General features: G+C 41.0%; 1 protein-coding gene across 1 annotated transcript in view; it reads right to left on the reverse strand.

Moving 5' to 3' along the window:
• Window positions 1-371: 371 nt before the first annotated feature.
• The window catches only part of LOC135196183 (ubiquitin carboxyl-terminal hydrolase 19-like), a 147743-nt gene continuing 121582 nt past the window's right edge, over window positions 372-26532 (reverse strand). Inside the window, exons 16-18 of the mRNA XM_064222768.1 lie at window positions 24648-24788; window positions 24281-24441; window positions 372-3078 (exon numbers count right to left, since the gene is read on the reverse strand). Of these exons, the coding sequence (XP_064078838.1) occupies window positions 2786-3078; window positions 24281-24441; window positions 24648-24788 (595 nt within the window). The 3' untranslated portion in view covers window positions 372-2785. The remainder of the gene's footprint in view (window positions 3079-24280; window positions 24442-24647; window positions 24789-26532) is intronic.

Here is a 26532-nt window from a genome sequence, read left to right on the forward strand (position 1 = left end):
CCTAGCAGAGAGCCCCACGGAGTTGTCGATAGCCCACTGGTGCAACTCGACTGTCCACGAATGGAGCTGACGAGACACCTGCTACTACAATTCCAAGAGTGAGAAGACATGCTGTCCAACTTCATCCTCCATATTCTCAACGACCAGAAATATATTGAAGATTGAGCAGGGACCTTCATTTAAAGTCAACCTGATACGATAAGAAGGGCAAAAATAAGCAGGTAAAGAGGGGAAGATGCTTGGTTAATTTAGCTCAAAACGATACTTACAACTAATGTATATATAAACTCTAAATAGTTGCACTCTGAACCCCCACTGAACAGGAATAATCTTGGGACTTTTAAAAGACAGGAAGTAAATAAAATATACAATGTTCATTCCTAGTATTATTCATTCAATCATGTATGTCAAATACATAACAGTGAGCTTCTATATTGCAAGCACTATCTTTATCCCAATGATGTACATCCACAGCATTAGAATACAATTCTATTTTGTACTGGTATTTCATGTCAAACAGACCTACAGTATTCAGCTAACAAACCCTTATCAATTTTCACATTCAAATTGGCAGTAAACTCATCCTTTCTGAGAAACTTTTTCCAAACTCAATTTTTTTCCTTGATTCTATTTGTATTTTAAAGCTAGTAACAATATATTTTTGTATAATCATCTCTTCCAAATTCTTGTTTTACATTTACAGTAGTTAGAAAACTTCATTATGCAAGGATGACAAGACCATCAAAATTCTTGTAGCAAAGTCAATTTATATCTTCATGACCATGAGGGATAATGTAATACCCTAAGACACCTATGTGAAAAATCTGACTTGTGTCAATGACAAAAAGTCTTCATGGGTACACTTAAATAATAACAGACATGACTGACATACATATCAATAACACATTAAAATTTGATACTCCACTTCCTTTTCCCCGCAATCATCAACATCTTCACCAATTAAAAAGGTTATGCTAAAATGACAGTTATTATTACATGACTACTTCTTTTTTTAATAAACTAAGAACTATGAATCATCACATCAATAAAAGAGAGAACTTATTCCCCTACCAAAATAAGGGAGACAGGTCTTGTAGACCAAATGAACTACTTTGAGTTCCTCATTTCATTTCATGAAATAACACATTAAGTTTAAACTTTGCTTTGCAATTACCACAGTTGGGGTCAAGTATATAGGAAAGGATTGCTCAGAGCATTGACACATGCTTTTCTCTAAATCTGCAATTTGTGTAAGCCTTAAGATGGCAACTAATCTTCAAAACTACCAATAGTATTCAATCAACACTAACTGATCAACACTTTCACAAAATTCTATACCAAACTATATTTTTACATACACAAGTATTTCAATCTCAGTTTTTTTATAAACAGCTTCTTTTATTCCTTCCAATTTCGACGAACTCTGTCATGAACAATATAACGCTGTAAGAAAATCTTGGGATACAAATATTCCTGTTCATATCAGATTTTTCATTTATGAATACAGTGAAAAAAATGTCTAACCAGCTATAATACTGTTCTGAAAAATTTATTTGGCCTTTGAGCAAATAATGATTTAAATTTATCTTTTTTTAAGTCACATTATCATTAAACAGATCTACCAGACCTTAATCATTATTATTTTATCCCTTTCTCCATACCTAACAAATCAAATACCTAACCCAAAATTCAACAGCTCAAGTATAATAAAATACTAAATGTGAGGAGCAACACAAAATCACAAACACTATTTAAATTCAATAAGTTGTACTTATGTAAAATATGAGTGTGTTAGATTTTTGCAATTAATACCCATAAGTGGGCAAGATAAAATAATCAATCCATTGTTAACAGCACCAAATTGGAATTCCATTATCTAAATTATTCGAGCACCACAAACTTTTAGTATATAATTTTGATGTCCATTAGTATTCAACAAAATACAGTAAAAGACTGTATTGTGAATTGGTCACACTTGCCATTTATCTCACACCCCCCTAGAAGACTTTAACACCAAGTGTAAATGTCGTTGTTAAGTTTCTAACTTTTTATTTTAATTTGCAATGATCAAAGGCTTATCTGTAACTGATCTCCAATTGACATAAGGGACAACAAAACAAAATTCCAGTATTTACCTAAAAAATAATGTTCACAAATGAAGTTTAACTTCAATTAAAAAACACTCCAAAAGCATGCTTTGGCACTCCTTTCCTGAACACTAAACAAATCCTTTAGGAAGCATACACTAATCACAATATACTAAACAAGTAAAGAGATCACACAAATAAATTACATCTTTACAGAAAAACATGTGAAAAATATATTCAGTAATAAAGCTGACAATCATACATCAACGTATAATTACTAAAAAAATAAATTAAAGAGTCTGCACATCATGACCACATCTTACTGAATCTGCTCTCGGAAAAATAGTACTGGACTAAATGTGGCATTTGTTTACCCGTGTTCATTACCCACAGCAGGGTAATGTTAGATGCATGACAAGAAAGATAAACTGAAAAACTAAAGCTGAAAATGAACAAAGAACTATGGTGCATTACAATAATTTTGTATTGATAAAAGTACAACCAATTTCAAGAGATAAGCAGTAAAGCTAAAGTTCCAAGTGTTGAAAATGTACATGGATGTGCAACAGTACATAATAGAAATTTACACAACCAGGATTTCTGTGCAAGTAGATTATTCTGTATATGGTAGACAATTTAATTACTTGCACAGCAATCTACCCTATGAAAATTACTTACAAAAGCTATCATAAAATGGATTAATCAAGTTCTTCCTGAGTGGTACTTAATTGTTCTTCCCCTTCTAAACTTGAAGTTGAAGGCTGAGATGATGATAACTGAGATGTTGATGAAACTGACATTGGACATGATTCCTCATTTTCTGTTGCCTGTTCAGAAGAACTTTCTTCCAATACAGGGGCAGGGGGCGGTAACGGACGACTTATAACAAAAGGTGTATCTCTTCTGCGATAAAGCAGCAAGTATGCCTGCTCATTAACAACACGAGATTCTTGACAGAAACTGACTCTGCTATCATCAAACAACCTCCAATCTGTGCAAAAAAATTATTGCAAATGAAAACATTGCCACAACGATGGTACTAATATTACTTAATTGTACACCTTACCTTCCTGACATAGCAATATGATTACTAGTCTTAATAACTAAGAGACTGCTATTCTCAATTTAAAATCTTACCTCTTTATAAAATTCTGACATAAGGATCCTTGATAAAATAAATCCTTTAATAAATTGTTCCTCATTCACAAACCATCCTTAAAATGTGAGTCAATTAGTTTATGTAAATCCATTCACTGTAATCTTAGGTGGGTACATGATAAAACTGACAGTACCCTATAATGTAATGTGAGATCTATGGTATGGACACACTACTGTACAACGAACAAAGTTGCACAAGGTTAATACATTACTATATTATAATGTATTACAAGTTTACTGCAAAATAAATTATAGGCCGGGGAAAGTAAGCTCTTAAATATTTGTTTAAGGGTCTTGATGAAGATATGATGACCAAGGAGGAAAGTAAGAATAAGTGCAAAACATGCAGATGTCAGGTGCGGGCAGTGAAACAAATGTCAGCATATGGTAGAATTGATTTGGTACTACTGAACGGCCAATACAGACTTTGAAATCATTTGCGAGTGTTGGTGAACAAGGAAAACTCATGGTTACAGTTGCAAATTTGACATTCACCGAAGTAAATGACAGCCACAGTATTTACTTTTATGGTGAAGAGACAGAAATAAAAGTCAATATAGATATTATGTCAATGTGAGAAAGATATACATTAATGAATTCCACCCAGCTGTAATGAATCAAAGTAGGACGCACAACAGTACAACAGCTTGAGGGCACATGGCAGCAAAAGAGCATATGGTATCCATTATAAAAATGTTATGATCAATGGTGTGTAACTAATGTAGACATTTTTAGCTATCCAATCCATTTAGCTTGCTCCCTTTGCTATTTACTTCATAAAACAAATAAAATTGTCATATAAAATCACCTTTACTACAGTCATAAATGCTGAATTAATGAAGATGTGGATATCAACTGTTCAACACTAGTGACATGAAACTGAGGGAACAGATCAAGACAGCAAGCAAAGTAAGAAGTGTTATTTCAAGTTAACCAAGTACTGTGATGCTCGAAGAATTTTTATGTAGTCCCATAAAATTTGTTGCACCCAGTAAAAAAAATGTACAAAGATAAAAATTTGGACACTAAAAAGTATGGTAAACAGAATTTGAATAAATGGCAGTGAATGAGTAAACAAAAAAGGGCAAAAGGACTGAAAGATTGGGTTACCAGTTTCCACTAGCGCTAGAAGATTATCCTATTGTTAAGACCGAAGGTTTGTTAGCTATGAAAAATACAAATTGATTAAAAAATGTGTCATTTTTTACTTCGAGCCAAACTATATAAATTCTTGGCACCCAAACTTCCAATAATACTCATTCAACTTGAAAAGAAAAAGAATCTTAGCATCAGGAGCCTAGTAAAAAAAAGAAAAAAAAAAAATGTCAACATTTTTGCCATGGAAGCCCTATTAAAGGAACAAGAACTATTTGAAATTAGAAAAAAAAAAAACCATTGAAAAAATCTTACTTTACTGCTCAGTGCTTCTCTGTACTATTAATTTATGAAACACTGAAAAAGTAAAAATATAACAACTAAATGTGACTGGGTTAATCTGATGTAAGTTCTTTTAATGGCTCATCCTAGTTTCGTCACCATTACTAAAAACATTATATCATCAATAATCACATACTAGAATTCAGCAAAAAGGATTTTCAAATTTATTTAAATAATTTACTGCTTTTGACGAGTGCTCACTTTTGACAAAATCCTATTGATAACTTTCTCATTTTCCTATTACCAAATTTAAAAATAATGCCCTTACTCTGGAGCCAGGAATGTTTTGCATTACTGAACTGTATTACAATTGCATGTTGAAGACTAAGTTAATTCAGTATTGAATTTTAGCCAGAAGCATTTCGATGGTCATGACTAATCCATTATCACTATTACTGTCGTAGTAACCTATACTATGTAGCGTTTGAAAAGGAAATCTGGTTAAAAACATATATTCAATATCATAAGTTTGATGCAAATATCTTTTTTTACGTAAAAACTGAGCAGGTTCCATTTATACTCTACATCAGAAACAAAGATACTAAAATATACCATTTCTATATGAATAAAATATCAAACTAAGTCTGGGACTGGGTATAATATACTCTGCACGCTAAAAAATCTAAGGTCTTAACAACATTAGGTTAAATCTTCTGGTGCCAGCTGGAAACTGGTTAAAAACAACCAAAGTTGCATGTGCGAGGAATTTGTGACATTTGGCATCTAAAGCATAGATGAAGTGGAAGCTGATCAAGGACCACGCTTAAACCCCGGGACGCATTTAGTCTTTCTTCCAACCCAGGATTACAAGAGGGTAGGCTAGAGGTGGGTAGTCAGTGTTAAGACCTCAAGTTTGTTAGCTTTGACAAATACAAATTAATCAAAATTTTGTCATTTGTTCATATGCAGAACAAACATTCGGTCTTAACACTGGGATAGACTTACGCTTGGAGGGAGGTATGAGAACCTTAAACTGACTGGAGGTTTGGCACACGTGACCACTCCTCTTCAAAATGAGTTATAAAGACGAGTAGCTAAGCCTCTGAGATGTTAGATAAATGGGTGTCTAAAACTCAGTCCACTGGGAGTAAGTACGATGTAACTTGTCCAGATTCATTGCATACATGGATAAAGAGAATTATGTATATCTGTTCAAGGAACAAACCATTGTTGCCATTAGCCAAGGTTTTGTCACCAGTCCTCCCTCTCCTTGCTGGAGAGAGGATATGTGTTACTGAGAAGCAGATTTGTATGTTGTATGTATGGAACACAAAAAGTGCTACACAGTATGGCTGTCAAAACTTGCCTGCATCAAGCCAGTTCCAGCATATGATGTTTACTCTTCAACCCTTTCATAAGAATGAAGAAGAGAAAAAAGGGAATGACAGAGACCAGTCATCTTATTCACTCTCTCTTCCACACTATCATCTTAGGCAAAATACGAACAGTCCTGCCAGGGTCAGTGGATGAGCAACACAATTTGTTAGGCAACCACCCCCGGACCCAAGGAAAAAGTGTCCAAGGACCTATAGGCAATATCCTTAAAGTAAAAGGATATGAATGTGGTATGCTGAGGCCAGGAACCAGCATTCAAAATCCTATGAACAGACAAGTTCTTCTTAAATGCCAGGGAAGATGTCATGTGCTCTTGCATGCACATGACATAACTTGACAATGAGGAGTAGGCTTGCCTATTCACCTCACATAGCCAAATTGAAATGGTATTCTTGGACACTTCTTTCTTGACTTGGCCTGTGATGACAAAAAGTCTACGACACTTAGGTCTCAGGTGGCAAGTCCTTTTTAGATAAACATTCAGTGCTCTGATTGGACAAAGCAGTAACTCTTGAGAATCATCGTTAACAAATTTCTTCAGGGACGGAATGGAAAAAAAGAGGCAAATCTGTCATCGTGGACAGGAATTTTGAGCCTTAGCCGCAAATTCCGGGACAAATTCAAAAGCTACGTAAGACCAACCCCTGGTGTGTTTTTTGTCATAATGTAGCCACTGAGCTCTCCCACTTTTCAAGGAAGCCAAAATCAGAAGGAAAACTTTTCAAAGTCAGTTCTTTGTCTGATGAACAACACGGGATCGACTGGAGCTCGAGTGAGACTACTCAGTAAAGTGAACCCACGTATTTGCAGTGGATGCGTACCAGAACCCCACGAATAGCTGGAATCCCCAAACACTTAGAATCCCCCTCTAAAAATGCTTATAACTGCCTATCTTGAAAGTTCAAACACTAAATGTATACTTCAAGTATCATCCTACATCAAATGTACCTTAAATTAATATAATTTTAGTCATCTTGAACATTTTACCATTGGAAATATATATATGTACAGCCAATAACAGAGAGAGAGAGAGAGAGAGAGAGAGAGAGAGAGAGAGAGAGAGAGAGAGAGAGAGAGAGAGAGAGAGAGAGAGAGAGAGAGAGCAACATCATATATTTGGCAATCAAGAGTTAAATTATTTATGAATAATTTAAGAGACAAAGAATATGTAATATGTGAGAGAGAGAGAATAACTCATTACGATACTAAACTATTAAAATTAACCTCTATAGGCAACACTTCTTCCCCTCTGTCATACATATATCTTTTCCAGAGAGAGAGAGAGAGAGAAGAGAGAGAGAGAGAGAGAGAGAGAGAGAGAGAGAGGAGAGAGAGAGAGAAATGAGATGTTCAGGCATTGGTAACAATTTGGACACATGGTCGGTCATTTGCCCTGTTACGGCACCATAAATCACAGATTTTATGGCACCAGACAAGCGCCATAAAACCAGATCACCATAAACCGGGAACTGCCTGTACACAAGTTTCAATTACAAAATTATATATAGCACATAAATCAAGACAACACCACAGCCATTGATTTTGACTATCAAGACATAAGTAAAATAAGTCAAGCATCCTTATATGTCTGGTATAGCAATTGCTTTGTATACATAATGCCTATGCACACACACAACCAAGTTATGCATATAGTAGCTTACAGATTTGGATATTCAATCATTCTAGAAGCGTGTTAAATTATAATAAAAATGAAACATTGTTTATACTCTTACACAAGATGAGATGCATATAAGAGTTGTAAAAATTATATTATGATCATTAAGAAATTCAAAATTGCTGAAATGACAATAAGGCAAAACTGAAGATAAAATATTACCCTTTCCTTGGTAGTAAATCATGATATAACACTAAAGATATTACTTAAAATCCTAAAGATTTATAAGGACTACTGTTCTTATTGTCAGAGGGAATGAATATAGATCAATCTTTTAAAAGGACAGATTCTTTACATCAGGGACATGCTTGATCTTCTGACCACCTATACATTCTGGTTTGCTGTGGTTATGCAGCCCATCTGCTGCTCTTTGGGAGCCATTAGTCTTGGATGTGGGTCACAGAGGTCTGGTATTAGCATTCTATCAATCCAGGGAATTACTTCTGTACAACAGTTTACTTGAAAATTCATACTATGGCTGAAATTCAATGGTGGTTAAAAATTCTTTTAATGTTTCGGTTAAGATAAACTCCAGCCATGTCCTTTGAGAACTAAATTCTCCACTTTCATTAGGGAAGCCAATAAGCCACTTATTTCCTAGATTGCTGGAATGTCAAATACCTGATATAGTACCCCATTTTCAGATTTAACAGTCACCACTGAGCAGAAAATGGGCAGCATAATTTCAAAAAATTGAAATGCATCAGGGGCGTGCTGACCGCAGAATTTCTAGGAAATATCATATACAGGCGGTCCCCGGGTTACGACGGTTCCGGCTTACGACGTTCCGAGGTTACGACGCTTTTTCTTAAATATTCAATGGAAAAATCCGTCCTGGGTTACGACGCTTGTTCCGAGGTTACGACGCTGACGCTTCCGACGCTCCGAGTTAACGACGCTTTTAAAAAACGCATACTATGATAAAAATCCTTTATAGTTTAGCACAGTATATTAATAAAAATAAGTTTCTGGTTAGATTACAACAAAAATTTTGAGATTATGATGATTTTCGACACTTTTTATGTTGTATTTTTCTATGTTTTTTAGTGACGCCTCATATGCGGAACTAGTTTCGAGCGAAATGAATACATACTAGTTACATATAACAGTCCAAAAGCGCAAATAATGAAAAAATCATTGCTTGTTTCCAGTAATAATAACAAAACGAAGTTTCTGGTTAGATTACAACGCAAAATTCCAAGTATCCAAAGAGAGACATTATCCAGTAATTTGATCAGATAGAGAGAGATGAGAGAGAGAGAGAGAGGAGAGAGAGAGAGAGAGAGAGAGAGAGAGAGAGAGAGAGAGAGAGAGAGGCGTCTTCCGACGCTCCGAGTTAAGGACAGAGAAGTGTTCGTTTCGTTAAACGGCCTCTGACTCATGCCAGTAAATGTTTTGTTGATACTAATAATATAAGCCTATTTAAAGATACGTTTACTTTAATTAGTCTATATGATCGTAAATAGTAATCAACTGTTCTTGTAGCCCTCAATATTTGGCAAAATCGAAGTATCCAAAGAGAGACATTATCCAGTACGTAATTTGATCAGAGAGAGAGAGAGAGAGAGAGAGAGAGAGAGAGGGGGAGAGAGAGAGAGAGAGACGCTTTGGCAACAATGGTCTCGGGGGTTTTTATAGCTTCCTTCTGCTTGATGATCGTGGATATTGTAGAAGGATTTCGACCATACTCGTTTGCCAAATCGACGATACGAACGCCACGTTCATGCTTTGCTATAATTTCATGTTTTGCTTCCATCGAAATCATTTTCTTGGGTTTTTTCTTATCACCTGCTTTGTCTTTAGCTTTGAGACCCATGGTTAATAATAAAATAGACAAAATAACACGAAAAATAGGCGCAAATACAACGAACTAAACAACGACGTGTTAACATGCAGCACCAACAAACAAACAGACTGAACGCCATTTATCGGTCGCCTATACAACTAACACTCATCGCAAAATCGTATCTCAAATATTTCGTTGTATATCAAAGCTTGTATTTTCGCAAATTTTCTGTTATATCTCAAAACATTCGTATATTAGGGCAATCGTATGTCAAGTTTCCAATGTAATTTGATCAGAGAGAGAGAGAGAGAGAGAGAGAGAGAGAGAGAGAGAGAGAGAGAGAGAGAGAGAGAGAGAGAGAGAGAGAGAGAGAGAGAGAGAGACGCTTTGGCAACAATGGTCTCGGGGATTGACGTAACGTTTATTTTCTGAACAGATAGGACAGAGAAGTGTTAGTTTCATTAAACGGCCTCTTGACTCATGGCAGGAAATGTTTTGTTGATACTAATATATAAGCCTATTTAAAGATACATTTACTTTAATTAGTCTATATGATACGTAAATAGTAATCAGCTGTTCTTGTAGCCCTCAAGATTTTGCAAAATCACTCCAGGTTGTACATAAAACTTCAAGAATGTAGTGTCACCAGAGGATTACAATAGTTTTTACCTTCAAGAACCAGCATTCTTTATGAAAATAACTCCAGGTTGTACATAAAACTACAGGAAACAACATGTATTGTAACCAAAGGATTACAAGTAAGGTTTTTATAACTTTTTATTAGTTTAAGACATATTTCCAAGCGTCGTTCCGGCTTACGACGATTTTCGGCTTACGACGCGTCTCAAGAACGGAACCCCCGTCGTAACCCGGGGACTGCCTGTATTAGTTATTTACAGTTTTCAACTGTTTTATGTCTAAATAAACATATCCGTAAGTGATAATGATAAAAAAATTTCAGATTGGTTTACTGACAATTTTGTTCATTGCTTGTATGATACTGTGAACCACAATTAGTTAAAAAGACGAAAAAAATGTCTGAATAATTCGTGATAGGATCAAGTAAGTTAAACACTGCTTTGTGTGTAAATAAGCATATCAAGAAATACTATTGCTAAAAAAGATGTTTAAATTGGTTCATGGACAGTTTTGTTCCATTGCTTGTGTGGCACTATGAACAACAAATTGTAAAAAACATGAAAATTCTATGAATGATCTTGGATATGATAACTTTTAATTTATACACTGTTTTAGATTGTTTTATGTGTAAATAAGCATATCTTGAAATGTTATTGTTAAAAATTTTTTTTAGACTGGTTCATGGACAATTTTGTTCATTGCTTTTACAGCACTGTGAAGGATTAAGAAAAAAAACCATGTAAATCACAAAATCACATGTGAAAAGTATTTATTGAAAATAATTGTCACCCACTAAAATACCTATTCTCTCTACAGGATGTGTCAGAGAAAATGGACTATAATGATATAGGAATAACTTGCTCTTGATGTCTTAACTCTCGCAATACTCTTGAAAGTCTAAAAAAAATATTTTCCTTTTACCATTTTCTCAAAACTTAACTTTTTCAAAACTAAATGCTTATTTCTCCAAGAAGACTGAACCAAATTCAATTAAAGTTTTATAGAGTGTAGTACAATTATATATCTTTATTTTGTCGTCAGGAAAATATAAACTTTTATAATAAACTTATTTGGATACTTACCTACTTTTAAAGTTGGCTATATCTCCTCACTAATTAGGCGAGTCAGCATTCAAACAAAAAATCGAATGGGTGCCCGGATGACCATCTAGTTTACCTGTTCTCCACTAAGTGTGTTTTGAATGTCTTAGCTCGTCAGAATTCTCCTTGACAGCCCACTAAGTTGTGGGAAGGCTGGGTGGGGTCTACTTTAACACTAGGTAAGTATCCAAATAATAAATTTTATTATGAAAATTTACATTATTTGAGATAAATTTTACATACTGTTAAAGTTAGCCAATTCCTACATTAAGAGGGAGATGGTGGGTAGTGCAGCTATACAAAATTTGCTCAGCCAATCGAGCTAAATGTTTCTTGCGTGAAACCTGATCTGGAATCCTTTCTGGATTTTACTACCACCAGAAGTTGGATTCCATTCATGGAGCAAGGCTCTCATACATGTGCAGCAAAGAGCAGCCTTGCGGAGAAAAATGCTTCGATTCAGCCAGAATGAAACAGAAGCGGCATGAGGGGACCTGTGCCTGGATCGGAAACCCCTATAAAGCGACAATCACTTTAAATAATTACCTTTATGATAAAGTACTCTCCTATACAAAATTTGTACCTTCATGCTCCGCAAAATATCTAAACCTAGGATTTAAACAAGAGCCAAAAGGACTGCTCTTTCTTCGGTTCAAAAAAAACTCCCCCCACTACTAGTAGTGGATTAAGGGCCTTACTGTTTTTCAAACACAAATCTGTATTCTAAAGGTAGTGAGCAGGTTAAAACCAAATTGCACTTCTGCTGCACCCCATCAATCCTATCCTGAAGCAACAAATTGACCTAACACTAAATGAAATTATTGCAACTGCTGCTCACATTATGAATGTTTACCTTCAATATAGGTAAAAGATATGGAGCCAGTTCTCATGCACTAGCCTAATCAAAATCACAGAGGACCTTGTGTTCTTTGACAAAGACGTTCTAGGTTTCTAAAAACACAAAACAAAAGGTTAACTTTGTCTCTTTCAGGCTTAACCTTCACAAATATATTCTAGGTTTTCTAACGCCCCAAAACAAAAAGTTAACTTTGCCTCCTCCAGGCTTAACCATTGGCAAAGACAGCAAGATTTTCTAAAACCCACAAAACTAAAGATTAATTCTGCCTCATCTAGGCTTAAAAACAAAAGGTTAACTTTGTCTCTTCCAGGATTAACCTTTGACAAAGATGTTCTAGGTTTCCTAAAGGATAAAGATGTTCTAGGTTTCCTGAAGGATAACTATTTTTTCTAGGCTTAACCTATCTGAACAAGTTTTAATTGCCCCATTAGGATAAAGAAAAGTTTCCTCTTCTTCCCCACTAAAGAGGTTACATTGTAATTCTTACAGTTCTGTAAAACATAGCCTTAACATCACCCTCAGCTCCAAGGCAGAAAGATAAAATAGCATACCTTTGACAACAGTTTAAAGAAGGGTACTGGCATTAAATTTACTCATTAACTGCTGATAGTGCTAAATAAAAGGTTTATAGTAAATAATTCTGACAAAGTTTAGATCTGCATCTAACCTCCAGAGAGACTGATATGGAGATGAAGGGGCTTCAATCTCCAACACCTTATGGTGCTTAATCCTCAGTGAGATCTAAAAGTACATGATACAATACCAAGGAAAGTATGGAATGATAACTTTGATAACCTTTAAAGTAGACAGTGAATAGTCTTACTATATCTATGCAGAAAAACATTTAAGTCTACAAGGTTCCAGATGCTGAAAATTCCTCTAGAATGGCACCCTCCGAAATACACAAACCACTGCTTCTGACCCAAGGCCACGGGTGTTTTCCACTTAAGGATAGATCTTATGACAACATGAAAATCCCCTTATTGGGAGGGGACATTTTAACATATCCAAGTGGTTAAAGAGATGCATAAGTTAGTGGAAGTGCAGGGAATTGTGTGGTCGAGTTGATTTCCTCTTAATGAAAGAATAAGAGACATCTACCGAGCATACTGAAAATTCTGAAAATCCTTTGTCCTGAGGCTACAAGGGCTCTACAGGAGACACTAAACAATTCTTGAACATGAAACCACTCAATAGTATTTCGAGTAAATACAAGGGGCAGGCCTATGAGTCTGAATCCTGCCAAATTTAAGGAAACATCCACTGCTCAAGCCTGTGGGCCATCAAAGGAGCAGTAATCGTCCAGGTGTTCCTGTTCACCTTCATGCTAGTAAGTCTAAATGAGTGTTTCTCAAATCCCACAGCAACTGCCAAACTCACAGATGCAAAGGCCATCTGTAGGTAATTTGTTCTTTGTGAATCCCCAATCACCATAAAATTGTCCTTCCTTAGAATGAATGATCAAACCAATATTATGTTGTTCATTTCACTCAAAGCAGCAAACTCCTACAAAGACTTTGCTTCTGACCAGGGATAAAACTGCTAGGCATCTCTGATGGTCTTTCCACTGCCCAGACATCTAGAAAGTTTAACCAGGTGTAGTGTTGGCCATTCAATGTTGCATGAAAGTGTATTGGTGAAAACTCTTTGTTTTGTGTTGCAAGACAAAGGGAAAAACCAAAACCTGGACTTAGGCTTAAGAACAAAATGAACTCTTCTTGGTTGCACCTGGAGACAAAGATGGTTCTGGATTACTTACAAATTTGATGAAAGTTAGCTGTTAGTTGTAAGTCGTAATACCTTATGTTGAGACTGTACATTGAGCCTGATTATCTGATAAAATCTCAAGTAAGTTCATGTTTCCTAATGAAGAAAGCCCTTCAGGCCTAAAATTTTTCAAGAAGCAAGTGTCTATTCATCTTTGATAGACAAGGCTACACAATAAAGTATCCTCCCACATCACTAGATAAGAATGAGGATTATGAGAATTAAAAATTATAATGCATAGAAACTGGGCCAGGTGAAGCAATAGTTCCTTGGCCTTTGGAATACTATTGACAGTCGGCCAACTTTAACCAGTGATTCAGTAGAAAAGATTCTTGCTCCTAAAGTCAACACCATCCACCAATGGGCAACAAAATCCCTGAAAATACTTATAGAGGCACTGTACACTAGCCCAAACACAGTGCACAGAATTGCAATACCTTCTTGTAAATACATCTTGAGGGAACTTGTGTGACTGAGGATGTACTGGTAAGAAGAATATGTTTCTGCATGTGTATCAAAAGTCTGACCGTTCTTTGGAAAGGCACTAAAACCATGCTAGAAAACCAAAAAGTAAGTGGACAGACACTCCCTATTATTCAATCTTAAAATGTCCGAGAATGACCGCCTATCTCCAATTGCTTAAGAAGCTATGAAAGAGAGGTAAAATCCCAGTGAATTATTGCCTGGTCCATTCATTCTCGCTATATACAACCTCCTACTAAAATGAGACTTATGAGAGATTTCTGCTGAAGAAGATAAAAATTACAGTTATAAGTAGGAGATTAAACCAGCAGAGGACAGGCAAAAAGAATCACAACTCCCCTTCACCATCTCCACCATCTAAGGTACGGATCCCAAGTCTCTCCATGTATGCCAGGAGGTTGCAATCATCCATCTATCAGAACCTGAGGTCTGCACTTATCCCCCCCAAAAAAATAAATCATGACTGTACCAATAGATACTCCCTTATCGCCTTAACCTGAGCTGCATAAGCAGACAGGAAGCAAAAGTGTTCTCACTTCTTCCAAACCGAGTTAGTATAAGCATGAGGGCATTATCTTGCAGCATTAGAAATGAGTTAACTCTTTTCCTCTCCAAATTCCCCCAGGCACCAAAACCTTAAAGCTGGCTTCACAAACTCACGAAGTTGGTGCCACCACTTCTCTAAGCTGACGAAGAGACGAGACAATGTACTGAGTAAAAGGTAACAACTCAACAAACTATACTCAACTCCATCAGCATGCCCAAAGCAACCTGTCAGTCTTGAGTTCGTTTCCCCACAGGAAAGAGAAAGAAACCAAACCTCTTACTAAATATACAGTTAAAGTGCCAATAAGCGCTTGTATCACAAGAGGCAGTCTTTGGCTCTCCACGACTTTGTAAGAAACAGGAAGACAAGCCACGGCAGACCTAAATGGAGCTTTGTGCGTCCAAGTACAAGAAAAGTTACAAAATGCACTCTAATTGAAGGAGAAAGCTTAGGTTCTTGTCTCCAAATATTTAGAGGGCACCAAAATACACTAAGACAGGTGAGACATTCTCTATATGGCCTCTTTCCTCAACTAAATGAGGATACACCAAGGCGTAATATTACAACAAATGTCGACCCGACCAAAGGAGTTTCTCCAATTCAAACTCTTCTTCTGCCAGAGGGTGACAGGAGGAGACAGCTGCTGACAGCAGGTAAACAAAAAGAGCCTAAAGGGTTGCTCTTTCTTCGCAACACCTGGCGACAGCAAGCAACAGCAGCTGAGTACTGTATCGCATCCACAACTCGATGAAAGGGAAACAGTCTTAAGTGACTCAACAACTCGGCTCTCGGCTACATCCACACGAGTCAATGTTGTAAAGAAAACGAGGTGCAAAAGAAAATGGGAAAGATTGGGAGGCAGGGGAGAGGAGTTACAGCAACTCTCCTGCCTTGTCCAAAAGCAAATCAACATACTTGACAGTATCCTATACGACATGTCATTAGAAAGCTCTGAAGCTAGAATAATGTCTAGCTTGGAGAGAACCTTAGATACTATAAACATTGTAGCCAATAGCCGAAGGAAGGGCAGGCAAAGAACGAACATAAGCATTACAATGAAGAAAGAGGAATAGACTAGAAGACAAGAATTTAGAATAACCAAAACTTAAAAAATCAGTTAAACCTTTCACTGAGTCAATGTACTATCGGAATGTGTTAAACTCACTACAGACATTATTATTGCAATGAAAATGTCTATGCCCATATATTATTAATCCTATGCATGCTAACACCTCAAACTAGGTGCCAATGACAACAGAATGCACATAAAGAGCGAATATTAAATTTTACTAAAAGGTCCTTAGGCGAATGCATTAAACAAGATTCAGACTGTCAAAAGGGTTAAGTAGGTATGGGAGAGCACAGAACCCTTTTGTCCCAGGAACCAACCCAGTTCCCTTGTAGCTGAAACTTCCCAAACGCACACTCGCAGGGCAGTTCAAGGCTCGGGCTGCATACAGACAAGGGCACCAACACCTTATTTCTAACAGGGTAACATAAAAAAAGAGCACGCACTATGGAGGGATTCGGAACATTCCACATCACGAACTCAGTTCAACGTATTAGAACTTAAAATAATATCACAAATTCTTGGTAATTTGTATTTTTCCTAGCGATACTTACCTCGAACCATTCCATAGGAGATTCCCGGATGTCGATCCGGGTCCGACCAGAAAATTCTGGTTATATGCCGCACCCAGGTCAGGCCTATGGCCCAGGGGTCGGAGACCAAGCCATCCTAATGACCTATAGTCAGTCCTTCTTACTCCACTCCGAGGTGTCTCCCCTAAGCTTCAGCGGGGCTGGAAGGGAGGGAGTTTAATTCCATGGTTCGAGGTAAGTATCGCAAGGAAAAATACAAATTACCAAGAATTTGTGATTTGTTCCGATGCGAGATACTTACCTCGAACCATTCCATAAGAGACTTACTCTAGGAGGAGGGCGAAGGTTAGGGGAGGGAACGGCCCCAGAGATGATAGGTCAGAGGAGGGGCGACTGCTCCCCTTAGAACTCAACCCAGCCCCGTTATCGTGGGTGGTTGGTTAGGAGGGGTGCAAGGCAAGCCTGGTGCGGGTATAACCAAACCTTGACATGTAAAACTGTGGTTTATACTGAGAACCATACGCACTCCTGCGTATCTTACCTGAGTATCCTGGATTCCTCGCTCCAACCAAAGGCCCAGGGATAACAAGGATAAGGATTGGGGGGATTTGAGGAAAAACCACACACACTCACATACACTCAATACACACCGGCCCGTCCACTCCAAGAAGATTGGAGAGGGGACCTAGACCTGTTGCTGGCCTGCCACCACGGGGCCAATCTCAAAGGCATCGAGCGACCTTCTCGTGCAGTCTTTTAGATAGTGGGCTGTGAATGTCGACTGCCTATTCCAGACTCCTGCCCTCAGGACCTGGTCCACTGCCATGTTCTTTGACAATGAAAGGGACACCCCAATTCCCCTGATGTCATGGGACCTGGCTCCCTCTGGAGGGGAAAGGCCCCCCTTCTCCTAGGCTCTCCGGATGGTTTCTCTCAGCCAAAAGGAGATGGTGTTTTTCGAGGCTGCCTTCTTCACCCTTCCCGTGGTGACGAAGAGGTTCTTTACCTCCGGCCTGAATCGGGCTGTTCTTTCCATGTACTTCCGAACTGCCCTCACCGGACAGAGGAGGAGATCCTTAGGCTGGTCCGATTTCGGGAGGGCAGGGATGGAAAACTCCACGAACCTGAGATCCGAGCTCGAGGGGTTCTGATTCTTAGCCACAAAGGAGGGGACAAACCTGAATGAGAGTTCCTTCCATCCCCTCGTGTGGGTCACTACATACGAGAGGCCGTGGAGCTCCCCCACCCTCTTCGTGGAGGCCAGGGCTAGCAGAAACACTGTCTTGAGGGTCAGCTCCCTATCTAGGATGTCCTTGAGCGGCTCGAACGGGGGCTTCCTCAGGGAATCTAAAACTATTGCAACATCCCAGCGGGGAACCAAGCCAGCGCTGGGAGGACACTTCTGCTCAAAGCTCCTTATGAGCAAGGACAGAGGCTTCGAGTTCCCCAGATCCAGCCCTTTCAGGGAGAAGACCTGGCTCAATGCGGACCTGGCTCCTTTGACTGCTGGAATTGACAGGCCCTTGTCCAACCTCAGGTAGGTCAAGAATTCTGCGATGTCTGGGATCTTCGCTCGGAGAGGTTCCAGGTTCCACTTTCTACATCAGGCCCCAAAAACCTTCCACTTTGCCTGGTAGATGTTAGAGGAGGATTCCCTCAAGTAACTGGACATGTGAGAAGCCACCCTCCCAGAAAACCCTCTCCTATTTAACAGCCGCTCGATAGTCTCCAGCCGTGAAGGGAGAGGGCTGGAATGTTCCTGTGGAACCTCTCGAAGTGGGGCTGTCTTAACAGGTCTGGCCTGGGGGGCAGCTCCCAAGGGGGAAGAGAGGCCAACTCTAGAAGGTCCGGGAACCACTCCCTGTCCGGCCACCAAGGCGCCACCAACGTCAGGGCCGCCCCTTTCGCCTTTCTTAGATGGTTGAGGACCTGCATTCCAGCACCCGTCCCACGGGTGCTGGAATGCATCCTCCCAAAACGCGGCTGGGTCCGGCACCGGGGAGCAGTACACCGGCAGTTTGGTGTTTAGCCTTGTAGCAAACAGGTCCAGGGATGGGGAGCCCCACTTCCCAATTAGTTCCCTTGCTACTTCGGGGTGTAGGGACCATTCGGATCCCACCACCTGACCCCGTCTGCTGAGGCCGTCGGCGATTACGTTTTTCTTGCCGGGAATGAATCTTGCCGTCAAGGAGGTCCCGAGGGCTTCGGTTTAGCTCAAGATCTCCTCCGTCAATCCGCAGAGATCCCTTGATCTCAGGCCTCCTTGCTTCTTGACGTAGGCGACCACCGTGGCATTGTCGCACATCAGACACACCGAGTGTCCTCCCACTGCCTCCTTGAATGCTTCCAGGACATGCTTTACTGCCAAGAGCTCCAGTTTGTTTATGTGGAAGGTGCTCTGCTCTTGCGACCATATCCCCCGCACAGAGAGGGAATTCAGGTGGGCCCCCCAGCCTGCCTTCGACGCGTCCGTAAACAGGAGCATCTCCGGGGGCACACCCCAATGAGAGTTTGCAGGATTCAGCCACCAACCGAGGGCCTTCCTTGCTGCCAGTGAGATGGAAACCGGCTTTTGAGGTGTTTCCTCCTTCTGGGACCACCCTACTTTCAGGTCCCATTGTAGTGGCCTTAATCTCAGCCTTCCCTGGGGGACTAGTTTTTCCAGGGAGACCAGGTGGCCGAAAAGCCTTTGCCACTCCTTTGCCGGTCTCGGGGGGTGGCTTAGGAAGTTGCAGGCAATTTTTCGGAGGTTTGCCATCCTGTCCTCCGAGGGGAAAGCTCACCCCACTTCCGTATCCAATTCCATCCCCAGGTACACCATCCTGGTGGAGGGAGCTAGAAGGGACTTCTCCCAGTTCACCATGATTCCCAGGGTTTTGCAGAAGGCCAGGAGGGCGTCTCTCTGTTCTACCAAGCGCTCCTTTGAGGAGGAAAGGAGTAGCCAGTCGTCTAGGTACCTGAGAAGGCGTATACCCCTCTTGTGGGCCCAAGACGACACCAGGGAGAACACCCTCGTGAACACTTGCGGGGCCGTTGCCAGTCCGAAGCAGAGTGACTTGAACTGGAAGGTCCGGTCCTCCCAACTTATGCGAAGGTATTTTCTGGAGGACGGGTGTACCGGGATCTGGAAGTAGGCGTCTTTGAGATCCAGGGACATCATGAAATCCCCTTGCCTCACGGAAGCCAGCACCGAGCGTGGTGTTTCCATCTTGAAGGGCGTCTTAAGGATGAATGAGTTGAGGACCGAAAGGTCTATGACCGGTCGCCACCCCCCCGACAACTTCTCCACCAGGAAAAGTCGACTGAAGAACCCAGGGGAGCGATCCACCACCTGCTGGAGGGCTCCCTTCTCCAGCAGTGCCTGAACTTCTAGCCTTAGGGCCTCCCTGTGAACAGGGTTCCGGGGCTGAGAGGCCAGATTGGCCGGCTCCCCTGTCAAGGGAGGCTTCTGGTCTAGAAAGGGGATTCGGTAACCGTCCCTGAGGACCTGGACTGTCCAGGGCTCGGCTCCGAGATCCTCCCAGTTCTGCCAACAGCTCGAGAGGCAACCCCCCACCGGTGGCGAAAGACACGGTAGAAGGCCTCGACTCCTACTTCCTCCTAGGGAAGCGGTTGTTACGACCCCTCCTGGAAGAAGTAGGGTGTCTGGGCCTGAAGGGTGCCTGGGAAGGAGGGAGGGTCCTGGGGGAGGGCTGAGTTCCCTGGTCTCTCCAGTTCCGCAGGGGTGATTCCGTGGGGGGAGCCGAGAGGGTCCTATTCTGAGGCTTCGGCCTCTCACTAGGTCTTTTTGGCACCGACTGACGTAGGGGAGGGGCCCTATAAATGATTGGGCCTTGGCTGGCCTTCCTCCCCCGTTCCACAGACTCCTCCACTAGCTTCTCCGGAAAGAGCAGCAGCTATTTCCACTGGGGCGTTTCGAAGGGTCCTTAACTCCCTCTCTGGAATGCTCCTAGGGAGTTTGGCCAGCACAGAATCCCTCCTCCTCAAGATCCAGTTCGCCCAGGACGAGACCAGTTGGGTCGTGAGGAAGCCCAAGGACTTACCCCCCGACAAAATTAGTTCTTTGAATTGGGCAAGAGAGGCCTCGTCCCTCAAGTCGTGGAGGGTGGGGAACCTGGCTACCGCCCCGGACCACAGATCTAACCAAGAAGCCACATGAATCGAGGTCCACGCTATGACTTCCATAGCCATAGCCTCCTGGTGAGAGAAGGAGACTAGTCCCGACGTGAGCCTCTCTTCCGAGAGTCCGGGCGCTAGGGCTGCCAAGTTACCTTCCACGGATTTGGGGAGGAGAGGGGCACCTCCCGGGCCATATAGCCTCCTCTGACTCTGCTTAGACGCTGGGAGTAGTCTAGCCGAGGAGTGCCAACGTAAGGAGTTACTGGAGCCTGCAATGAGTTTCTCCACCACCGTCAGGGCCTTCTCCGTATTGTTGGACCTAGGGAGGCTGAGAGAGGGCTTGGGTTCCTCTGGGTCCCTGAACAGAAAGTCCACCGCCATGGATCTGTTGTCCTCTACCGTCGGGGCTGGCTCCTCTAGCCGGTTCATGGACCTAATCAGAGAGATGACTCTCCTAAAAGCAGAACCTTCATCCACTGGACCCAATTCCTCCAGGGCATTCTGGAGTACCTCCTGGATAAGGGTCTCTTCCTCAGCGTCCCGCGACGGAGGAGAGGCCCCAGACCCTAGCTGGAGGGAAGCTGGAGAAGCTCCCCAGAGAGGGGCTCCTAAACCCGGTTGCACACCGGTCTCCTGCAAGGGGGGATGCCCCGAACGCCTGGCCCACCCCGAGGAGGTACTCATACCTGAGCGGTGGAGGGGCTCTGAACCCCCTAAGGAGGTATTGGCTCTAGGCTCCATCCGCGAAGGCGACAATCGTGTGGGAACACGGAAGAAGGGCTGACGAGACCGAGGCAGGATCCACCGGGACCGAGGGACGAGTAGGGAGGAGACGGCTGGGAACCCCCCCATGAGAGACCTTCCTGGGGGCCACCCTCGGGGAAGGAGAACGCCGCCGCCCCTGGGGGGAGTTGTCCCGACGCCTGTCACTCCCTCTACGATCCCGGGTACGATGATGAGAGCGGGAAGAGCCGCTCGAGGACGAGGAGTAACTACGTCTCCCATGACGGCGTCTCTTCTTGGAGGAGCGTCTCCTCCTACGGGAGGATCGCTCCCTTGAGTAGGAACTTGAAGAACTCCTCTCCCCTGACGAATCCTGACGTCTCTTGCTTCTCCTCCGGCGACTCCCGTCGCGGGGGGAACGCGAGGAGCGTTTCGGCCGCTTCGGGGACACCTCTATCACAGCGGGACCGCCCCTGAAGGCCGCTCCCAAGGCCATTCCCGGCTCCTCCTGTCCCCTAGACGGGAAGCCCCAGGACGGGAATGCATCGTCCTTCACTGGGGATCTGCCCGGAGTACGAGGGGGAAAGACATCCCCAATGGCAGAAGGGAAAAGGGTTGGAGCCGGGTGGTTGGGTGGATCTGTGACCGGGTAAACCGGCCCGGGTCCGGCCGCGAGCTCCGCTCGAGAGCGGGAGGGGCTGCAGCGAGGCGAGCTGTAGTGGGGAGAGCCGTAGAGGGGAGGGGCGAAGCGGGGAGGGCCGAAGCGGGGAGAGTCGAAGCGGGAAGCTCCGCAGAGGAGAGGGACGGGTCCCCCCCCTGCACCGATGCCAAGAGAGAGGACCAGGACGGGGAGCCCTGGAGCTGCAACCGCGACCAGCAGTCCCTCAGCACCGCGGAAGCCTCCGGTACCACCTGTTGGGGAAACGACTCATCGGGACCCCCCCTGGGGGGAGACCCGGCAACGAACTCACCTAGGCCCCCTCGCTGGGAGGGGGCAGGAGAAAGAACCTGCAGAAAGGCGGGAGACTTCCTCTCCGACGATACCGAAGGAGAAGGGGCGCCGCCGTCTCTGCTGCTGCTCTCACTCCTCGATCCCCGCGAAATCTTCGCCGACGAAGATTTAGACTTCTTTTTCTTCTTAGTGGAAGCCAAATCCCACTGATACGATGGCCAAGAAATGCACTCCACGCACGTGTTGGCTTTAGAGCAAGCGCCCCCCCCTACACGAATTACACAAAGAATGTGGATCAATCAGAGGGGGCGAGAGAAAAGCTCCACAAGCCCGTCCTTCAGGACCGGGGCAACGACGTTGAGGCTCCGAGGCCGACATCGCACAAAAACACGACACACGCACACAAAGCACACACACGGACAAAGGATAAGGGCCGGACACCGGACGAGCAGGGGCGTATGCACGCTCCTGCGACCAGAGAAGGACTGACTATAGGTCATTAGGATGGCTTGGTCTCCGACCCCTGGGGCATAGGCCTGACCTGGGTGCGGCATATAACCAGAATTTTCTGGTCGGACCCGGATCGACATCCGGGAATCTCCTATGGAATGGTTCGAGGTAAGTATCTCGCATCGGAACAATTTAATGTTATGCTCTAACTTCTCGATACGCTTTTCCTGAACCGAAAGGGAAGCAGAAGGTGGAGCTACAAAGGAAGTCTCAATACTAGCACTAGGGATAGCTGCAGATGAAGGGATGCTAGGTAGGATAGAAATGATAGGTTCAAGTCCTGACCTAACTAATTGCTCTCGTAATCCATCAGTTTCCCTTCTTTCCTATATCTGACATATTCAGGCATAAAGTTCTCAGAACAATCCCCTATGTTCTTCACATCTAGTTCCAAGATCACACTCTGTACCCCTGCAGCCATACAATCCGAATGTTGATCTACTTCAAATTTCAACATCCTGCTTACACCGAAATCATTCCTACATACCTTGGTTTCCTTCCCATGGAAGATATCCTACGAAAATGAAATTACAACAATGTAAACAGGTGTAAAACGGCCAACTTCATATAATACCAACAATTGCCTAACCGCAATGGCAGCAAGGAGAATTCTGACTAGAGCTAAAACATTCAAAACACACCTTGTGGAGAACTTGTAAGCTAGCCAGTCTTCCGAGCAACCATTCAATTTGTTTTTTATTAATGCTGACTTGCCTAATCAGAGCAGAGATATGGCTAAATTTAACAGTACGTAAGATTCACCTCAAATAATTGCTTTTCTGTGCAAATTTTTTTACAAATTAATTTTGAAAAGTGATCTCACAGGTTTTTTTTTAACTACAAAGCAAATTAACTTACAGGTCAAAATTTCTTATTTTCCCCATGACAAAATTTTCATCATTAGTTGTAGAATAAGTGGTAAAAATTTTAAGCAAATCCCTTCACTCATAAGGTAGAAACAGTCATTTACACTTTACGTATAATATGGTCTTATGGAGTTGACGCTCCCCAAAGTACGTAATCATATTAAGTAGAATTCTGATAAAAGAATCAGTCCTTGTAAAAGTTCAATCTAGTTTCATTCCCTCTGGTGGAAGGCTCAAGCCTTTTAAACATTTTCAAAAGAAAAATTATAAGGAAAAGCTTAATGCCTTACCGGCATCTTTCTAATACAATACTGATTTAATATATTGAAAAGGGTCTGATTTCATCTTTTTCTTTAAAGAGTGACTGTTCTTTTTATCAAAAATATTGTTAATAAAATCATTCCACAATGCATAATAACTTGCCAAAATTAGACAATCATCAATGCATAAAGTTAAATTAGCTTGATGGATTTGATTAGGATACTTTTGGTAATTCATATATCTAGACTTTTAGCTTCCTTGAAAACAACAGAGAACCCTTTTAAGCATCCCCATTTACTACAAATGTTATCTGAATCTTCCCATAATTATTAAAACTCTTGTGCTTTTATTCGATTCTTTTCAACTGTACTTACCTACTTCACTTTGACGAGTATCATGCTTTGCGACAGTTCTCGCATATGCTGTGTAATGGCCACCTAATAGACGCCCCATGTGATTTATAACTCCATATAAGTCATAAATGGCAGGGCCATCTTCTGGTTTTCTGGACATGTATGGTTGTACATTAAGCCCTCTGTTACAAGAATTGAAAAGAAAAGAAAAAAAAAAAAAAGTGTCTTATTTAACAGAACCAATGCTCAGTAAAACAAACTGCCACTGAAGTTATTCTGATGTATATCCACATACAAATGAAGTTAACACAAGGTTTCACCTCACAACTAAAGGTAGGTATAATTAACAATGTATCAAATAAAGTAAATAATAACTCAACTTCCTTACCTAACTGGGTACTGCACAATTTTGTCAATTTTATCTGAATATAAAACATATTTAAAAGAGAATCTTTTAAGCTGAATGATTAACACATGTGGCAATCTCCATATACTCATCTGCTTTGTAGCTTCAACTGGTTTTTTGCATCTGGAAAACAAAGAAAATAGTCACTAAAACCAGAAACTTTTAATCTGGGTCATGGTTTACATTGAGATATATCCCCTTGCAAAGGTGAAATAATTGTTGTATTGAGAATAATGATAATTTAAATAAAACATGTTTAACTGTAATCATATTACATGTATTATTGTATTACATTATAAGAAAAAACGATGATGCGTCATTTGCATTCTAGGTTTGTTTACAGTCTCAACTGATCGCGTTTTACCGATATCATCACTGTCTTTAGTTGCTGAATAGAACTTAATTAAGAGATACATATATTCCTTTTGTAAATGATCAAAGCTAGATTTAACAAAGCCAAGTCTATATGTTTTTCATACAGAAGGACACGGTATAGGGAAACCATTGTTTTGTTTACTTTTTGTCGCCATTCTCAAACAACCGCTAATAATACTACAATAATGAACGATAACAGTTGTACACAATCATCTTCATATGGTTGAACTCTTCTGGGATCGCATGAATAAAAGTTTCTTTCATTGATTTCAAATTATTCATCAAATAGGCAACTTATGAAGATATGCCAATAATTTATATGGTAAAATGGTCTTATTACCTTCATTATCATTTTAGTTCATAAAGTGAATCTCTATGTATGTTTGTGGTTAGGCTATAGCACTGAGGCCGAGGCTAGCCTACAGATACGCATCTTAGAATTCAAGGTTTGATCTTTAGTATTGCAGTATAAGACGACCCCCAATTTTTAGGGGGGAATTTTAGGATTTAAAGGTCGTCTTATACGTGGAAATATACGGTATATATGTTATTTGTTTAGTAGTTTAAAATTTTGATTCTATAATTACATCACTTACTTTTTTTTTTGAGAGAGAGAGAGACTACTTTGTCATTTATTTTTTTCCTATGTTCATTGGTATAACTTTTGCATTGCAATAAGCAGGTACCTTACCTAGCTGTGCTATAAATAAAAAATTAAGATTGTATCACAAAAAGTTTTTTTAAGAACTCTTTGGGAAGAAGTGCAAAATTTTCTGACATCTCATAAATTATGGTCATTATTCCACCTACATAAAGTGTTATTTTGTGGGGTTCTTTTGGGCACTGTATAGAGCAATCATTCAGTTGAAAAACAAAACAAAATTGAACAGTCCGCCTTGAAAACTGTTGCTAAACATCTGGAAAAAAAAAAAAAAAAAAAAAAAAAAAAAAAAGGTTAAGTGTTTTTTACCCGTATCGCATGGGTGAATCACTTTTCTTATGGAAAACATGATGGTACTATGTCATTAATTTTTTCATATTTTCCTTACTATAACAACCTTTTCCACTGCAATCAACTAGGTAATTTGTCTGGGTGTACTATGGATAAAAATAAATACCATCATAAATAGTTCTTTCTCAACAATGTGTGTGTGTTGTTTTTTTCAAATGTTTTTTTCTTTAAATATTGTTTTTGGGCAAAAGTGCAAAATTATATCTTATAACTTGTATATCTTATAACTCCTACTAATTATTTCACCTACATAAAATTATTCTAAGTTTTTCTTTTATGGCATTACATAGAGCAATCATTTAGCTGCAAAGGGAAATGAAATTGAGCAGTCTACCCTGATAATTATTGGAGCTACATGTCTTTAAACAAAAAAGGTATAAACATTTTTACTTCTACAGCTCAAGTCACTGCCACTTCCTAGACTTTGTTTATGTGGGTCATTCATAAGTGAAAGTGTTAACATGTATATTCTAGTCTTTT

The sequence above is a fragment of the Macrobrachium nipponense genome, chromosome 17 (assembly GCF_015104395.2).
Source record: "Macrobrachium nipponense isolate FS-2020 chromosome 17, ASM1510439v2, whole genome shotgun sequence".
Taxonomy (NCBI): domain Eukaryota; kingdom Metazoa; phylum Arthropoda; class Malacostraca; order Decapoda; family Palaemonidae; genus Macrobrachium; species Macrobrachium nipponense.